This window comes from Durio zibethinus, chromosome 2, assembly GCF_047325235.1.
Source record: "Durio zibethinus cultivar Kanyao isolate XHJ-2024 chromosome 2, ASM4732523v1, whole genome shotgun sequence".
Lineage (NCBI taxonomy): Eukaryota > Viridiplantae > Streptophyta > Magnoliopsida > Malvales > Malvaceae > Durio > Durio zibethinus.
Genome location: NC_143163.1, coordinates 34,831,879 through 34,850,646, shown reverse-complemented (window position 1 = coordinate 34,850,646; position 18,768 = coordinate 34,831,879). Strand labels below are relative to the sequence as shown.

At 32.8% G+C, this 18,768-nt stretch overlaps 2 protein-coding genes across 4 annotated transcripts; both read left to right on the top strand.

Annotated features, from left to right (window-relative positions):
* Window positions 1-6,512: 6,512 nt before the first annotated feature.
* Window positions 6,513-10,568, top strand: LOC111317490 (snRNA-activating protein complex subunit-like). Its single transcript, XM_089753841.1, is given in 10 exon segments — window positions 6,513-6,649; window positions 7,234-7,297; window positions 8,240-8,379; window positions 8,475-8,556; window positions 9,126-9,221; window positions 9,566-9,691; window positions 9,777-9,792; window positions 9,795-9,817; window positions 9,820-10,038; window positions 10,201-10,568. Coding segments are annotated over 10 exon segments (987 nt in total). The 3' UTR covers window positions 10,285-10,568.
* A 500-nt stretch (window positions 10,569-11,068) lies between these two features.
* Window positions 11,069-13,715, top strand: LOC111317489 (uncharacterized). 3 transcript variants are annotated; one of them, XR_016333086.1, is made up of 4 exons: window positions 11,069-11,195; window positions 11,329-11,675; window positions 12,481-13,160; window positions 13,283-13,712. XR_016333086.1 is itself a non-coding variant. In XM_089753388.1 (3 exons), the coding sequence occupies exon 2, from the start codon at window positions 11,359-11,361 to the stop codon at window positions 11,641-11,643; it is 285 nt and encodes a 94-aa protein (XP_089609514.1). In that variant the 5' UTR covers window positions 11,069-11,195; window positions 11,329-11,358; the 3' UTR covers window positions 11,644-11,675; window positions 12,481-13,715. The 3 variants fall into 3 exon arrangements, 2 of the variants coding, with proteins under 2 accessions (XP_089609514.1, XP_022775656.2); XM_089753388.1 differs by having other exon boundaries at window positions 12,481-13,715; XM_022919921.2 differs by lacking the exons at window positions 12,481-13,160; window positions 13,283-13,712 and having other exon boundaries at window positions 11,329-11,779.
* Window positions 13,716-18,768: the final 5,053 nt, after the last annotated feature.

Genomic DNA, 18,768 nt, shown 5'->3' with positions numbered 1-18,768 from the left:
TAGCTTAAAAGTGTTACATTTACAGTTGAATTGATACTCATTTGCTAAAGCTGATTGGGACTTTTATTGGCACAAAAAGTTTTAAGTTTTTTTTAAAAGATTTCAATTTTTATTTCATCAATGCACATACTAGTAAATGTAGTTTTGCACGAGGTCTTCTTGTTATAAACTAGAAATTGGGTTTGTGCAGTGAGCTGGACTAAACTAGACAGGTTACTTTGAAAACAGAGTTGATAGTTGGGTTTATGTTGCTGCTTGACTTCCCTGACTAACATATTTGGTCCAAATCAAACAACTATTGAGTCACAATCCAAAGTAGTAATGTAGTTCATTTGGTTTGGATCACTTGAGGCCTTCTTTATCAACTTTAATTGAATTACAAATAGGCTGAAGCCACCTAACTGCACTACTCATACCTCTAATTTTTCCTTTTTGCTGGCTATTCTTTTGTTTCACACTTACTTAATCTATTCAGTTTCCACAAGCATAATCCAATTTCATTGGATTTCTTCTTTTTTAATTTTTTTATTACTTCTCTTATTTATTTATTTTAGAAGAAAGAAGAAGCTTGTAGGATAAAAAAATGGTGGCGAATGGGAACAAGGTAGAAGAGGAAGCAAATTGCTCACCCTAAAGGGTGGCCTCATTTATATTACGAATCACATAAATAATCTCACCTCGTACCTGAGTTTCAATACTCACTTCTTTACCAACTCTAAGTGCTAAATTCTTTTACATTTGGATTACCAACTTTCTTTTCTAAAATCATATCTTTTACAGTTCTCTGCTATAAGTTACTTTTTTTTTTTTCAGTTTCTCCTTTAGCCTTCACAGTTACTTCTCATCTCGTTACTCTTTATGGTTTTTAGTATTTTTTTTTTTGTTGTGTTTAAGAATTAGAGGCTAAATTGAGTTCAACTCAACTCATTGATGCTGAGGATATTTGGTTAGTATTATTGTATCCTTCACAATTCCACTCCTTTTATTATTATTTTTTTCACTACTGGTTTAAATTTTTAATTATGTATCTTCGTTCTTTAAACAATGCATTCTCTTCTCATTTTTGCCTATCTTATGATTTTGATGTTGGGCCTGAAGTAATAAACACAATAATATAAAAACAATATATTGCAATAAACTCACGATAATATATAACAATCAATAATCAATAACACAGACAAAATAAAACACATCAAGATTTACGTGAAAAATTCTTTAGTGTAAAGAAAAAAATCACAGACCACTAGAAAAATCTCCACTATCAAATAATGGATATACAAAGTTATTCTCTAGCTATAACTAGAGTTAATCAACAATTAAAGAGACTATTAGAGAAATATCACCAAAAAAGTGACTCAACAAATACACCTTAGATTTGTTCATAGAAAGCTTCAGATCTGATCTTCACCATTTAAAATGTAAAACTCTGAATCATAAATCTGCTGATAAAATTTTAGCTTAATCGGACCACGCATCAACATTCGTTAAACCAACTCTTTATTTTCTTTTTTCTCTCTATTTTTTTGGCTTTTCTTCTTTTTTTTCTTAGTTTGCGATATCACCTTAAAATAGCCCCACCTTTTTTTATTAAGTAGCTAAGGCTCTGTGTAAAAATAAAGACCAAGGCCCATGGCCTTTGATTAGTCAAAAACTAATTATATGGGGCTATACCCCTTTTTTCAAACAATCTCCCCCTCTAGCCCTATTAGAAGGAGATTAATTACCATAGCAGTTTCATTTGGAACTTACCTTGGCCAAAGAACTTATTTCGACCAAGTTAATACAGAGCTTAAGTTTTTTTCTGAAAAGTATCTTAGTCAAAATATCTATTACATTCTCATCAGTATGAATTTTCTTCAACAACAAACGTTGTTTTTCAATCATTGAATGTAACTAGTGATATCTAACATCAATGTGCTTTGTTTTAGTATGGTATATGGTATTCTTACTCAAATCTAAAGCACTCTGGCTATCATAAAACATAACATACTATTTCTGATTCAGTTTCAATTAAAAAAAAAATGTTTCATCCAAAGCATTTCTTTACTTGCTTCAGTTGCTACAATATGCTCAGTCTCTGTAGTTGATAAAGTAACACACTTTTGTAACTTAGACTATAAACATATAGCTTCTCTTACAAAAGTGAACAAATACCCTAAAGTATATTTCCTACCATTAAGATCACCTGTTATGTTAGCATCAGTAAACCCCTCTAGAACTAGTTGTGAAACTCTATAACTCAAGCACATTTTTGAGGTACCTTTCAAATATCTAAAAATCTATTTCACTGCTTCTCAGTGAATCTTGGATTAGAAAGAAATTTGTTTACTACTCTAGTTGTATGAATAATGTCAGGATGTGTACAAACATAAGATACATTAAAGAATCAACTACAGAAGAATAAGAAATATTAGACATAGCTAATTGCTCTTCCTTAGATATCAGACAAGATTTCTTATTCAGATGAAAATGCTTGGTAAGTAAATTGCTAACTGATTTAGCATGTTACATGTTGAATTTACTAAGCACCCATTCAACATATTTTTTCTATGACAATCACAGCTTTCTAACTCTCTTATCTCGAATAATGTCCATATTGAGAATCTATTTTACTAAACCTAAATTTTCATGTCAAAGGACTTAGATAATTATTCTTTCAACCTGTAAATCATATTAACATCTTGTTTCACAATCAACATATCATTAACATATAATAAGAGAATAATGAAGTTACAATCAAAATTTTTTTTAACATATACACAAGGATCTGTTATCATTCTTTTATAGCTATGATTTACCACAAAAGAATCAAACTTTTTGTACCACTGTCGTGGAGCTTATTTCAAGCTATACAAGATTTTTTTCAATTTGCAAACTAAATACTCTTTCTCTTTTACTTCAAAACCCTCAGGCTAATTCATATAAATATCTTCCTACAAGTCACCATGCAAGAATGCAGTCTTGACATCAAGTTGCTTAAGCTCAATATTCAAACTAGCTACTAATCATAGTACCACTCGAATGAAACTCATCTTTACAACTGAAGAGAAAATCTTATCAAAATTGATGCCTGATTTTTGAGAAAAACTTTTCACCACTAATTGAGCTTTGTACTTCACTAACTTGTCACCATCTTTTTTTAACTTGAACACTCATTTATTTTTTAACGGCCTCTTTCCTTTTGAAAGTTTAACAAGATCATAAGTATCATTTTTTCGTAATGACTCAATCTTTTTTTTTGTTACTTTTCATCAGTACTTTCTATCCGATGTAGCATGTACATCTTGAAAGCTCTCTAGCTCTATTTCACTGATAACTAAAATAAAATATAAACTTGGATACCTAATAGATGGCCTGTGCTCTTTAGTAGATCTTTTAGGCTGAAACTCTATACCACTTGATGTCGAAGGTAGCCCTCTTTGCTCAACACTTTTTGGTGGAAAAGATTATTTTTCTTACTTAAAACTGATTACATCTGGCTCATCACTAACTATGACTGGCTCATCACTAACTATGACTGGCTCATTCATATCTTTAAGTTTTATTTTTTACTCATTTTCACCATCTGTGACTTTTTCCTGTGAAACTCCTATCGGTGTTGAAACATCACACTCAACAGTAATCCGTGTAATCTTTTTATTTTTCTCAAAGTCTACTATTATTTTTTTTATGAAAGATCACATCTTTACTTTTGATTGTCTTTCTCTTCATTGGATCCCATACCTTATAGTTAAATTTTTCATCACTATATCTTACAAACACATACTGTATGACTTTACTATCAAGTTTTGACCTCTGCTGTTTTAGCACATGCATGAATGCTTTACATTCAAAAACTTTTAAATAAGAGTATGAAGCATTTTTTTCTGTCCACATTCTTTCTGAAATGTTAAAACCTAAAAGAACTGATGGTGATTTGTTAAATAAATAACAAATTATGTTGACTGCTTTACCCCAGAATGGCTTTGATAATTTTGTCATCATCAACATACATCTGACTTTTTTCGTAATGGTGCAGTTTATCCTTTTAGCTACATTATTGTGCTACGGTATTCTAGGTTCTATCATCTCATGCCTGATCTCATGTTTTGAACAGTACTCTTTAAAGTTTTTGCATGTGTATTTTTCACCATTATTAGTTTGAATACACTTCAAAGGTAACCCTATTATTTTTTTCACCATGGCATAAAACTTTTAAAAATACTGTAATATTTGATTTTTATTTTTCAATATATATACCTAAGTCTTATGTGAAGCATCATTAATAAAAGTAACAAAATACTTGCTACCACCTAATAACTTAACCTTAATGGGACCACATACGTCAGAATAAATTAATTTCACTTTATTTTTTTTTCTTTAAAAACTTTTACAAAAAAAAAACTCTAAGATGCTTACCAAATAAATAATGATCACATGAATTAAGAGACAACTTTGGTCAAGGGAATGAGAGACTATCTTGCCAAAACCTATAACATTTTCTTATTCATGTGTGCCAGCCTCTTATGCCAGAAGTTTACTGAAGCATCATCCTCAATGGTATTTATCTGGTTATCATTCAATTATATCCATGTCTTATACATTGTGCAACATAGTTTTTCCCTTACAATTGCCATAGATCCTTTGAGAAGCTTTCACTATCCATTTTTTTGTCGACTTTCATATATTTCTTTATCAAAGACATTAATAGCAAGTAAGTTCATTATCATATCTGAAATGTGTCTGACTCTTTTAAAGTTAACATGTAGCCTGTACTAGTTGTACAACAATATCACCAATCCCAATAATCTACGACACTATTATTTTTCATCTTGGTGTAACCAAAATCTCTTACTTTGTAAGTTGTAAACAACTTTCTCTTAAGAACACAATGATATACTGTTCTTATGTCAACTATCTATTTAACGTCGGGATCATCAACATGATTACAATCACCATGTGTACAAATCAAAGTAACTAAATCACCATATCAATTTACTGCTACAATATTGCCATCATCTGAACTCTTACCTTTCTCATCTTTTCACGCTTGCTTCAAGATTTTACAGTGTCATTTTATATGACCTACTTTATCACAATGGAAAGACTTCATTTTATTTCTAGACTTGTAACTATGTTTAGACTTACTATGGCCTTTTGAGATCTGACTTTTATCGATATTTTTACCCCTATTCTCTGTGACTAGAGCTTGATTCTTAGGGTTTACATCTTTTCATCTTGCTTATTTATTAAGCATATTATCTTTTACCATTTTCAATGTCACCTTATAATTAAAAACTGAATTTATTAGAGAGATAAACCACACTTAGAGTCTATGAGAGCACACCAGAGAGCCCACACATATATGTTAGACACCACTTGAGTCTAAAAGCTTAAGCTTGGGTCTTTCATGTATGTATAGGATATCTCATTTAGATTTTCTAATGATATGAGATTCTTTACTCACATATGAATTATATCCCAACAATCTCTCCCGTTTACTTATGAGTTCTGATCAAGTCCTATCTTAGTTCCCCCGTGTGAGTAAATCTTATCAACACTTCCTTTGGGTCAAGCAACCTTACATCTTTAGTGTACTTTTGAGGCAAACCATAACACTCAATCTTACCACATAGGTTGTCTTAGTACTCCCTTATGCTTACACTTTAAATTGATTTAACATATTGCCTACTTGGGTATTCTGCTTCTGCATATTATCATATACTTGTTGCATCTAAGTCAAACTTTTTAGTACCGATGTTTAAGCACATGAAGTTGATGGACACAGTTAACCTCTAATCTGTCAATAATTTCTCTTTCAGTAACACTACTGAGACTTGAACCCACCGTAATTTTGGCTCTAATATCACTTATTGGAGAGATAAATCACACTTGAAACTTGTGAGAGCACATCAGAGAGCCCATACATACATGTTGGATACCACATAAGCCCAAAAGCTTAAGTTATTAGGTTTTTAGATCCTTAATGCATATACAAGACATCTCATTTAGATTTTCTAATGATATAAAATTCTTTACTCCTATGTGAATTATATTCCAACAGAATTAAAAACAATCACAATAGAGTATTTCAGCTGTCTAGCAATAAACTCAAAAGAAATAATGCCTTCATTTCATCATCTATCTTAAGCTCTATAATAGTCATATGATTAAATATGTCTTGAAAATCTCTCAAGTGCTTTATAATCGATCGATCATCCCTATACTGTAAAGTTGTAAGCTTTTTAACAAGCATAACTTTATTCATACTTATTTTTCTCTCATACAATGCTGTCAATTTTTTTCAAATAATGTGAGCATCTGTCTTCTGCGCTACATGATGAAACAAATTGATATCAACTTATTTTTTTATTATAGCCAGCGTCTTTCAACCTAATTTTTTTTAGCTTTTATCTTTCATATCTGTTGGTTTAGCTGAATCACCTAATATCGACTCATACAAATATTTACAGTATAAATGATCTTTTATCATAAGCTTCCAAATTGAATAATTTGATATTGTCAATTTTATCATGAAACCTATATCACCCTTCATGATCTCAAACATAATTTACTTCTATCTTGAGCTATTTCTGTATCGTTATTTCAAAATAACCCTCGTTCTGATATCACTTGTTAGGCCTGAAGCAATAAATACAACAACGCAGAAGTAATATATCGTAATAAACCCACAATAATAGACAACAATCAACAATCAATAATGCAAGAAAAATAAAGCACACCAAGATTTACATGAAAAACCCTCCAGTGTAGAGAAAAAAATCTTCACTATCAAATAATGGATATACAAAGTTATTATCTAGCTAAAACTAGAGTTAATAAATAACTAGAGAGATAATTGAAAAAATCTCATCAAATAGATTACCAAATAAATACACCTTAGATTTGTTCTTAGAGAGCTTTAAATCCGATATTTACTATTCAGAATGTAAAACTCTAAATCATAAACTTACTGACAAAATTTAAGCTCAATCAGATTATGGATCGACTTTCGTTCAACCAACTCTCCCTTTTTTCTTTTTTCTTTATTTTTTTTGGCTTTTCTTCTTTCTTTTCTTAGTTTGTGACACCATTTTAAAATAGTTTCATATCTTTTTATTAAGTAGTTAAGGCTCCGTATAAAAAGAAAGATAAAAGTCTAAATTTTTGATTGATCCAAAACCAATTACATAAAGTTGGATCCTATTTTCCTAACATTTGATTCATTTTTACTATTAATTATATACTTTTCAGTGTTGATGACCTTAAAATTCTCGAGGAAGAGTTAGTAGAAATGGCTCCCAAGGAAGCTTTTAAGGTATGTGATGCTATTATAATGAACGCTAGAGTCAAGTAACTACAACCGGTATAGTAGTATTGCTCTAGTTTAGTTTGTTTTCAAATTTTAGTTATGGGTTTCGTTGCAGGAGGATGAGCATATTGGAAATACTGTTCAACGTTTAGACAACGGCTCCAATTTGGGGTGAGCTCTCTGTTAAATTTCTTGTCAATCATCTGGGCCTTTTTAGTTTATCTAGAATACAGCTCATATTAAAAAAAAAAAAAAAAGCTTTTGGCTTTCTTCAAATATGTTTTCTGATCTTGGGATTTCTATAATTATTTCCTACGTCCTCCTTTTTCCTTGAGTAAGCCCTTACCTTATGTTATTTCTTGGCTATAGATATCGATCTTCATGTTTTTGAGAGCTATGTCAATCCACTTTCAGCTTTAGTTTTACTCACTTGTACAATTTATACAACAGTGATCGTAGAATGTCAGGAAACAAACTTGCACTTGTTTAGAACAGAGGAGTACGGAATACTTCAACTTCAATGGAGTCCACAAATGGGAGTCCTTGTGATACTGATTTGGAAGGAGATGCAATGGAAAAGAAGAATGGCTTGAAGAAGCGAAAGATAAGGAAAGCAAATAACTGTCTTGTTGATGTACGGTAGTGATCAGATTGAATTTTTTATTTAAAGTATTATGATATAATCATATTTGATTGTTACAGGTTATTATTCTATTCTTATTTTAATTACGTTGAAATTTGAGAATTTGATGTTTTGAAATTCTAAATGTTTACTATTCTTGCTAGATGTTTAATTTACTTGCTTGATGATTTGCATTTTTTTTCTTCTGTGTAAAGTCTAAATATGAACTGTTTTTGCATCATTTGCTTTCTTGGCTAGTATATGCTTTTAAAGTGGATTGCTTGTAAGAATAAAAGAACCATCACAAACATATCTCATAATCTCTGTTCACTTTCCTTCTTAACAAAGGAACAAAGTTATTGCTGTTGAATTTCCAGAATATGTGTATAAAAAAGGTGGAGCAACTTGCAAAAATTAAACAAAAGCAGGATGAAAACAAAGCAACGGCAGGGTTGCATTCTTTGAAGTTTGTATTGAGATCTGTCTGCGGCATTCTTTAATTTATAAATCTTTTCTGATTCTTGCTGATTGTTTTCTATAAATTTGGTTCACCGCCATCAGCAAGATCAATGATTGTGCCATTCCAATCTCCGATAAAAATGAAAGGATGAAATCCCTCTGGTCTCAGAATTTGTCTGGAAAGGTTTGCCTGAAAGGTTCCTTAGTGTATTTATTGCAAATGGTTTTATAATTTAGCTTTGTGAATCTGAAATTGAGCATGTGGGTGCTTTAAGATTTTACTTGTATCGACCTTTCTCCTAGAAAGCATTTCTTTATTCTGACTCTATTTTGCTGTTGACTTCTTTACTACTTTGATAACTCTAGAACGCTTGAGAATATTTTATCTATGTCATTAGATGACATCCACAGCTAAGTACTAAAACAAATTGAATTTTAATTGAACTTTCTCAACACAAGGAGTTTGTGGGTTGGAATTCAGCACATTGATATTCTTATAATAACTTTGTTACTTTAAGAGATGAATTTGAATTGATGATAACTTCCACTTGTGTTCTAATTCAAAACTTTAGATGCCTATCCATACAGTTTGAATAAAATTTCCTTCCTGCCTGGTGATTTAAGATAATACAAGGATGAGAATCTTTAAGAGGTGCTGAGGCACTCATTTCTTAGCACTGAAGCTTCGGCATAGTGTTTTTATTTTTCATGATACTTAAGTAATCTTTCTTGTTTCCTTTGGATGAATGACAGGTAAAGTCATGGGATGTTAAGGAGCACATAGCAGTGTTATACCCAGACGTTGTGGTATGCGTTGAGGTCTACCATAACATACGAAAATGGTCAAAGGTATGGTGTTTTGCCTCTAAGTTCTATATCCATTAGTTGTTTGTATTGGATTTTTATTTTTCTTTTCTTATAATCACTTATATTTGTTACTTATGAGTTATGAGCCATCAAGATCATGAACTTCTGCTTGGTTGGATTTCTGATAGTTTCAGTAGATGAAATCTATAAGGTTTTATTATATGCATTAAAATACCTATCGAGCATATATAAGAACCATGGAAAATTAAGTTCTCTTAGTAATATAGAATGATGCTAACAGTCGACTTGAACGGTATTATTCCTTTATCATTTGTTCTTTTGCCCCTCCCATCTGCTGATATTGACATCTTCTCGGATTGTTGTAGATCCAAGAGTTCTTGGTCCTAGGCCACCAAACCTTGTCTGAACCCAAGAATCAGATGTATTGCTTGACAGACCAGGTGATGCTGAAGGCTGGCCTGCATGATCCTTCTGGTTATTTCCTTATCGAAGTAAGAAACCCTGTTCATTTGCTTCATTCCTGTGGTGAAACATTTTTGTTATTATAGTGTCTAATTGACTGCTCTATTTCTGTAGGATATGTTTTTGAATGATTGAAAGATCCCTCTGCTATAGATTATATAGTAAACCTATATTTAATTGGTTAAAAAACTCCAAGGATGATGCTCTTAAAAAATGGGAAAGGATCATTACTGGTGAGCTGGAACAAAAGCATAAAGCAATTTTAGGCAGTGTAACACCTTCAAGATTGCCCCACTTCAAAGCTGTTGACATGCACAAAACACGGTTTTGTGACTTGAGGCTTCCACTCGGTGCTGGATATCTATATTGTCACCGGGTATAGCTTTTTATGCTTCCTCATTTTACAGTAACTTCAAAAGTAGAGTTATCCATCTTATCAGTTTGTTTTTTCTGAGAATCATGAATTTCTATCTGGTATGAGATGATGATAATGCTGTATGATGTATGTTGGTGACTGCAAATATACAATCGTGATTAGGGACATGAGGTTGATTCAACCAGAGGATGTACAAAATGGAGCAGATTATCCAATAATCATCTTTCAACTAAAACCGCGTGCTGAGAAATGCAATAGATGTAAGATTAACAGAGGTACAAAAGTAACTGCAGATGAAAAGTGGGCGAGGGAGAGTCCTTGTTATTTCTGTGATTATTGCTATTCCCTTCTTCACTCCAATGATGATGAGTGTCATCTATATGGCGAATTTTCTGTATATCATTATGTACATGATTAGAAGCTGTCCAATGTAAAATTCATTATAATGCTGCCAAAAAAAAGTAAATTCTTGCCTTTCATCCCCTAGCGGAAATGAGGGAAGCCTGTACCCTTTAGTCTGCAAATGCTTTAGCACATTACATCTTTAAGCCATTAAGACTTAGGCTCCATTTGGATAGATAGTGAGATTTAAGACAGTAATAAAATTTATTATAACTATGATTGAAAAAACAAGTTAATTGTAGTTGCAATTGAAAACAAAATTTTAATAAAAAATTTATACTAATTTGACTTTACTAGAATTAGTATTTGGATTTAACTGATAATAAAATAAGATTAATCACACTGCATCGAAAGTACGGTAGTCCAAATGGGGATTTAATCTCAACAGAAAATTAATTCAGACAAGTTATTAATTTATTATATGTTAATAATAAAAAATCAAAATAGAAATAGGGGGCATTTTTTTTTGTTGACACTAAAAGTTGAAAGGGCCTGAATATTATAGACATTGTAGTATTTTGGGGCCTTCGCCCATGTTAGGGTCCAGTGGGCTTAGTTCAACCTTTTAATCTGATCCAATCAAAGCCGCCCATTATCTGAAGAATCTAGGCCTGAATACTAACAACAGCATCCAGAGTTCTTGAGGCTTGGCCCAAGTTTGGCTCTTAATTACTCTGCGCCTATAATGCATTTGCCATTCTTTATCTTTCCTTGGCAAATTGAAGACTGCTACTGGCCAGTTGATCTTCAAACAGGTTCTCTCTTACTCATTTGTTAAATCATCATGTAGCCATTCGATTTGATTAATTGCAGTATTAAATTAGACATTGATTTTTTTTTGCTTCAGCTTTGATATATATTTTTGATTGAGTTATTTGTTAAATTTAGGGTTTCAACTCTTGAAGAGAAGAGAAGAAAATGGGTTTCATAATGGAATTTGCAGAGAATTTGGTATTGAGGATGATGGAGGACCCAAAGGAGAGGGATAAAAAATTTAGGGAGCGCCTTTACATGAGGAAGGATCGATGCCAAAAAACCAAAGAGATGTGGAGTTATCCTCTGCGACCTTATGGATTTTGGACTTTTGAGCGCCACAATTCCCAGCTCTTTAGGGATGCTCAGATTAGCCAAGCTCCCGGCCGCAGGGATCCTTATGATGACCTTCTTGAAGACAGCTATGCCTCCTCCTCCAAACGAAACTGAGTTTTGATTATTCACTAGCTGTTGGATTTTGTGTATGGCTAGTTTTTTTTTTTTTTGCAATAAATTGTTTATGAGCATTGGAGAATGAGAATGGTTTTTGTATTTCTATATGAAGGCTGGGATTTTAATGCTCTAATCATGACATTGAAAGTTTTGGACCGATTTAGATTTTAGATCGTTGGGACGGAGAAAGTTTTATTGATTTGGCTTAAGTCAAAACTCTGTTTCGTTTGAACCAAAATTCCAGGCTTATTGAAATATAATAGACAGTTTTAGCAAATCTGGTTTCCACACGGTGATAGAACTTAATTATCGTTTTCGAAGTGCTCTATCTCTACATTGCAATACTTTGCACTGGGTTTTTAATGGATTAATAATCATGATTGTAGACTTGCTAATCAGTATCCTGACTTTCCCTTCCCAACTTATTTGCACTCTCTATGATGCTTAGAATTTTGGAATGAAGGAAATGTCATGTAATTAGTTCAATTTCAAAGGCTGCCTTTTGCTCTTTATATGAGAGGACGAGTAGAAAATTGCATCCAGCTTTAACCTGAATCTGCTGAAAAACATTCTCAAGAAATGATAATTTTTTTTTCTGTATGCTAACCATTTGCCATTATTCTTTGAAAACTGTGAATTAGAATGTATTGCTTCCACAGAAGTTTTAGATGTCATTCTCAATTATTTAACAAGAGTGATGCAAACTAATGGTTGCAAAACGAATTCCTTAGAAGAGTGGTTCCAGATCAACGGAGACACTAAATGAAAAGTAAACATACAAATTACTGTATCCAATCTTGAAGTAATTACTTTATTATGTTTTCATCGATGCAGGAATAATGTGAAACCATTGGAAGATGAACGTTGCAAAGAGTTAACATAAGCATACAATTTACAATGGCCAACCATTTATAACATCCACATTGCCTCTACATGCCCAAAACAGTAAAACTCAGACAAATTAGCAGCTGTAGGAACAACCTTCTCTGCCACCGAGTGGAAAGCTGAGGTGTGATTCAGTTTAACCCACAACTTGGTTAAGTTCACGAGAAGAAACTGATTGTACTCTGCTGCAGCGTAGTGCAAAGCTTCTCGCGGTCCATTGGTTCGAGCCTCGTCTATTAGTTTCTGAGCCTTTTGTGCTGCCTTGTGAACCAAATCTTGGGCTTGGCTTACCACTTGCTTAGCTGCTGGTGGTGCATGCTCATAAAATTTGTGTGCAGCCTCATCTACCTGCAGTTATTTCAATTAATCGTTACATCAGAAAATTGAAGGAAACGAGAGGATTTCGAAAAAAGCCAGAATTATAAATTTCAATTCAGAAAATAGCAGAATCAATTAATGAAATTCAACAAGAGAAAAAGTGATTTTCAGATAAGGAACATTGCTTCCAGATTCTTGCAACAGACAGAATGGAGTAGTTCGAACCACTTATGGCTCTGGCTACTCCACTGTCATCGTCTGGGATGAGCTACGGCCTAAGCAGATGAAGGTTGCTGGCACAGGCTTATCAGGTGCAAACTTCATTTTCCCAAGCATGCTATCATTGCGTGGATGACCATCCTTAATAGGTTCCCTACTAAGGTTAGGCTGATCTCTTGGGGGATTTCTACTGATGGGGTTGTGTTTTATGCAGGCAGGGGATGGAGAATAGGAATCACATTTTCTTCAGTTGCAGATATTCTAAGTTTGTATGGCAGCAATTCAATTCTGCATCTTTGCAACCTGCATAAGGAAGTAGCTGATTGGGAAGATGAACTTCGATGGGCTGTTGGCAGACTTCGAGTAAAGGCACTAGTATCTGTTCTAATGCGTTTGACTTGGGGGGCTTACATTTATCTGATCTGGCAGGAAGGAATAAAAGGCTGACGAGAGCTGGCTTTGAGGCAGATCTAGGATGGATCTAGGATGTTGTCAGAATGAGATTGGCCGGATTAAAGAATGGTGCTTTCCATCATATTAATAAGGAGGCACGTGAGAGATGGTGTCTAAGTAACTATATGTTTGCATAGTAATTTCCTGAATTGTTGCATTTGATGCTTCTGTAACTGTCATTGGCAGCAGTGACTAATTCTTGGATAATGAAATTATTACTTATCTGAAAAAAAGGAAGTAACTTGTCTATGATTTACTTATTAAGGAAGTTCACCAAGCAATTTTGAGTTTGGTTCACGCATTAGCATCACATTCCTCATGCCTTTCAAACAACCTGAGATTTCTGGCGCTTCATGTACTGAAGTATAGGCTCCTTCACCTGCCAAAGAATAAAAATGGTAAGAGCCAACGTACGAGGAAGCGTAGAATTTTAACCACTGCTGGAGCTTCATGCAGTCAGTAAACTACAATGGATTTAAAGCATACCATGCTTGCTTTCCTGCCTTGCTTATTGTGGGATTGTCTACTATACACGACAGTGTCTAGCTCATCGCAGTTTTCATTCACTCTAATGTTCTCACCTCCTAGGACAAAGCTCTCTCTTGAAACAACTGGCTGATAATTACAAGGGAAACCTCTTAGTCACTCTGTAAAATACTTGTCAAATCAGAGTAAAAACTTGCTATGAAGTAGGAAACAAGAATGATTTCAATTTGGCACTAGCATCAGCCCTGCTGATGGGGGTGTTTCCATTATCCCTGGTCTTCGAGATTGTCTGTTCACTCCTGATTGAACCATTTTGGTTTATGTCAGATCGTCCCCTCACGCGTGTGAGATCTGAACCAATAGAGTGGAGGACACCGCATGTAGACACATCCCTGTGGTTGCTTCCTAATAAACGGAGAAATATGTCCATAGCTCAAGACTCTGAAGAATATACTTTATTTTCGAATCTAATGAGACTGATTGAATATGAGAATATATCTATTGAGCCCCATTAGGAAACTATTAAGAAGATCAATTTTGGGGATAATGAGAACAAAAAGGAAGTTAAGATTGGCATGTTGCTTTCATTTACTGATAAACAAAGGTTAAAGAATCTACTTTGAGAATTTGTAAATATGTTTGCCTATTCTTATCAGGATATACCAGGGCTTAGTATTGAAATAGTAGAACATAGGCTACCCTTTAAGCCCGAATGTAGGCTTGTTCAACAAAATTAAGTAGGATAAAGCCTGAGATACTCTTAAAGATCAAAGAGAAAGTGAAGAAACAGTGTGAAACAGGATTTCTACAAATGGCCAAATATCCTAAGTGGGTGGCTAATGTAGTACCTATTCCTAACAAAGATAAAAAGGTACAATTATGTGTAGATTATCATGATTTGAATAGGGCTAACTCGAAAGATAATTTTTTTCTACCTCATTTTGATACATTGGTGGATAATACAGTCTAACATTTTGTGTTTTCTTTTATGGATGGATTTTTAGGTTATAATCAAATAAAAATGGCACAAGATGAAATGAAAAAAATCACATTTGTAACTATATGGGTATATTTTATTACAAGGTCATGACCTTTGGATTAAAAAATGCTAAAACAATATATTAAAGGACTATGGTGATACTCTTTCATGACATGATGCATAAGGAGATCGAGGTGTATGTAGATAATATGATCATAAAGTCCCGTGAAAGAGAAGACCATATAGCTAACCTTAGAAAATTGTTTGAGAGGCTAAAAAAATTTTAGCTCAAGTTAAATCCATCCAAATATTCATTCAGAGCCAAGTCGGGGAAGTTGCTAGGCTTCGTGGTTAGTGAAAGGAAATTGAGGTTGATCCAGACAAAATAAGGGATATCCAAAATTTATCTCCTCCAAGTATGCCAAAAGAAGTCCGAGGTTTTTGAGGTAGATTGAACTACATTTTTAGATTCATTTCCCAACTGACCTTCAAATGTGACCTTATCTTTAAGCTCCTTCAAAAGAACAGCTCTAGTGAAAGGAATAAAGAATGTCAAGAAGCTTTTGATAGGGTTAAGCAATACCTGTTAGTGCTAGTATCATATATTCTAAAGAGACCATTAATTCTGTATTTAATTATATGTGAGAAGTCGATGGGATATGTGTTGGGGTAATAAAATGACTCTAGTAGAAAAGAAAAAGCAATCTACTATTTAAGTAAGAAGTTCATAGAATATGAGTCAAAGTATTCATTATTAGAGAAAATATGTTGTATATTGTCTTGGACAGCTAATTGGCTCAGGCAGTATATGCTTTACCATACCACTTTATTTATAGCTAACCAGACCTAATTAAGTACATTTTTTAGAAACCATCATTATTAGGAAGGATTGCAAGGTGACAAGTAATGCTCTCAGAGTACGACATTATGTACATGAGTCAAAAGGCAATTAAAGGAAGTGTCATCGTAGAATTCCTTGCAGAACGTGCTTTTGAAAGCTATAAGCCAATGAAATTTGATTTTTCAGATGAAGAGTTAATGGTTGTTTCAAAATTAGAGAAATAAGATAATGAGAAGTCATGGAGAATGTACTTTGATGGGGCTGTTAATGCCTTGAGGCATAAACTAAGGTAATTCTGATATCTCTTGAGGGATGTTATTATCATGTCACAGCAAGGTTAAACTTCAATTGCACCAATAATGTGGTTGAATATGAGGCTTGTGTTATGGGTTTACAAGCTGCTTCAGATAAAAAAATTAAAACACTAAAGGTGTTCGAGGATTTAGCATTAGTTATCTATCAATTGAAGAGAGGATGAGAGATAAGATATTCGAAACTTATCCTAAATCATAAGTACATTTTGGAATTGCACAAGCAGGTCGAAGTAGTCCAATTTGAACATTTGTCTCATGAAAAAATTAAATTGCAGATGTCTTGGCCACTTTGGTTGCGATGATTCGGGTTGATAACAATATTGAGATTCAGCCCGGCAAGCTAAATGTCAAAGACATGCTAATACATTGCACCAATATAGAAGAGGAAAAAGATGGAAAGCCTTAGTATCATGATATCCTACAATATTTAAAAAGTCACAATACTCAGATCTGACAACAAAAAGTGATAAAAGAGTCTTAAGGAGATTGGCTATGAGATTTTTCTTAGATGGAGAGGTTCTTTATAAAAAAAGTAGAGATCAAGTGTTATTATGATGTGTAGATGTAACTGAAGTAAAAAAAAATTATTGAAGATGTGCATGATGAAGTGTGTGAAGCATATGCAAATGAAAACATAATGACGAGATAGATTATGAGAGTTAGATATTAGTGGTTAACAATGAAAGCTGATTACATTGATTATGTTCAAAAGTGTTATAAATGTTATATATGTGCTGACAAGATACATGTTTCGCTTACTGCTTTACATATTTTGATACCATTTTAGTCGTTATCTATGTGAGGTATAGATGTCATTGGGCCTATTACTCTAAAAGCATTAAATGGGAATGAATTCAATTTTGTGATGATTGATTATTTCACAAAATGGGTTAAGGTATGCAAGTGTGACGTGATCAGTAGTTTACAAGTTTAACAAGAGAAAGATAATATGCAGATATGGACTCTCTGAGAGGATTATCTCAGATAATGTTAAGAATCTGAATAATAATATGATATAAAAATATGTGCTAAGTTCAAAATTCAACACCATATCATCCAAAGATGAATGAAGCAGTAGAAGCTATAAATAAGAACATAAAAAAAACTTTGGAGAAAATGATTAAGATGTATAAAGATTAGCATGAAAAATTACCTTTTGCTTTACATGCTTATCGAACGATAATACACATTTCTACTAAGGCAACTTCATTTTCTTTCATTTATAGAATGAAGGTTGTATTACCAATAAAAATTTTGTCTTTGAGGGTTTTACGAGAAGTAGGGATAGAAAAAACTAAATGGATTTAAGACTGTTATAAGTAACTGAATTTCATTGAAGATAAGAGATTGGCAGCCTTATATCATGGTCAACTATACCAAAAAAAAAATGATGAAAGCTCATGATAAAAAGGTTTGATCTCACTAATTTCTAAAAGAAAAGTTGGTTCTAAAAAGAATTCTTTTGAACTAACATGATAACAAAAGAAAGTGGACACCAAATTAGGAAAGGTCGTATGTTGTAAAAAGGGCTTTTTCAAGAGAAGCATTGATCTTAACAGAGATAGATGGAGATGATTTTTTTAATCCCATAAATTTTGATACTACAAAAAAGTACTTTAAATCAAAAATCCGAAAGGATGATTTAGACTAAATAAGGGTTTATTTAAGTTGAAAACCTAAAAAAATGATTTAGATAAGATGAGTACAATATTGTTTGAGGATCATGAAGTCTGAAATGAAAACGAGTATGCTTCAAAGAATTCTAAAGTACTGAGGGCATGGCATGATTGAGTTTTTGGAAAGAATATGGGATTTGTTATCATGATTATTTGAATGTTTATTTTGGAGCATTGTTGCCCCAAACAATAATCCTTGTTTACCTTTACTATATCCAATTAACAAAATTATCCCAAATGGTCATCATTTGTAACCTATTTTCTTTTTCAAATAAAAATGTTCATTATTTATATTTCACTTTCAATTTATGCATTTTTTTTAAATGCTTTGCAATAAATAAGAGAAATGTGTGATTTGTATCTTATATGTCATAAACTTGGGATAACGGTTGATAATTGATTAATATCATAGAATATTATGTATTACATTAAAAGAGGTGAAAGGTATGTAGGCAAGAGATAAAACTTTCAAAACCTGGTACAAACTTTTATTCCAAAATACGAATGTCAATTTTAAGAATGGAGTTGATTTTATTCCTATTGTTGAAGACATGAAGGGTTCGAATAAAAAAAAAAGTTTTGAGGATTTGTGTACCATAATTGATAATTCATTTGCACTACATGCATTGCATTCATGGATATTCATTCTATATAATAACATCCTAAATCCAGCATAAAGAAAATGAATGCAAAGATTTTGATCATAACAGAGAAATGATCATCGAGGTAGGCTATTCTAAATCCTCGCCTCTAGTTAAAAGGCTATTTTAAAGTTGTTTAGCCTTTGAATAAAGGAGCTCATTTCCTATTTTAAAGTTATTTAGCCTTTAAATAAATGAGTCTATTTCTTATTTTAAAGTTGTTTAGCCTTTGCTCAGAGAAGTCTGTTCCCTATTTTAAAGTTATTTAGCTTCTGAATAAATAAGCCTATTTCTTATTTTAAAATTGTTT

Excerpts from the sequence above, each read along its gene's own strand:
- LOC111317489 (XM_089753388.1), top strand. The coding sequence starts at position 11,359 with ATGGGTTTCATAATGGAATTTGCAGAGAATTTGGTATTGAGGATGATG.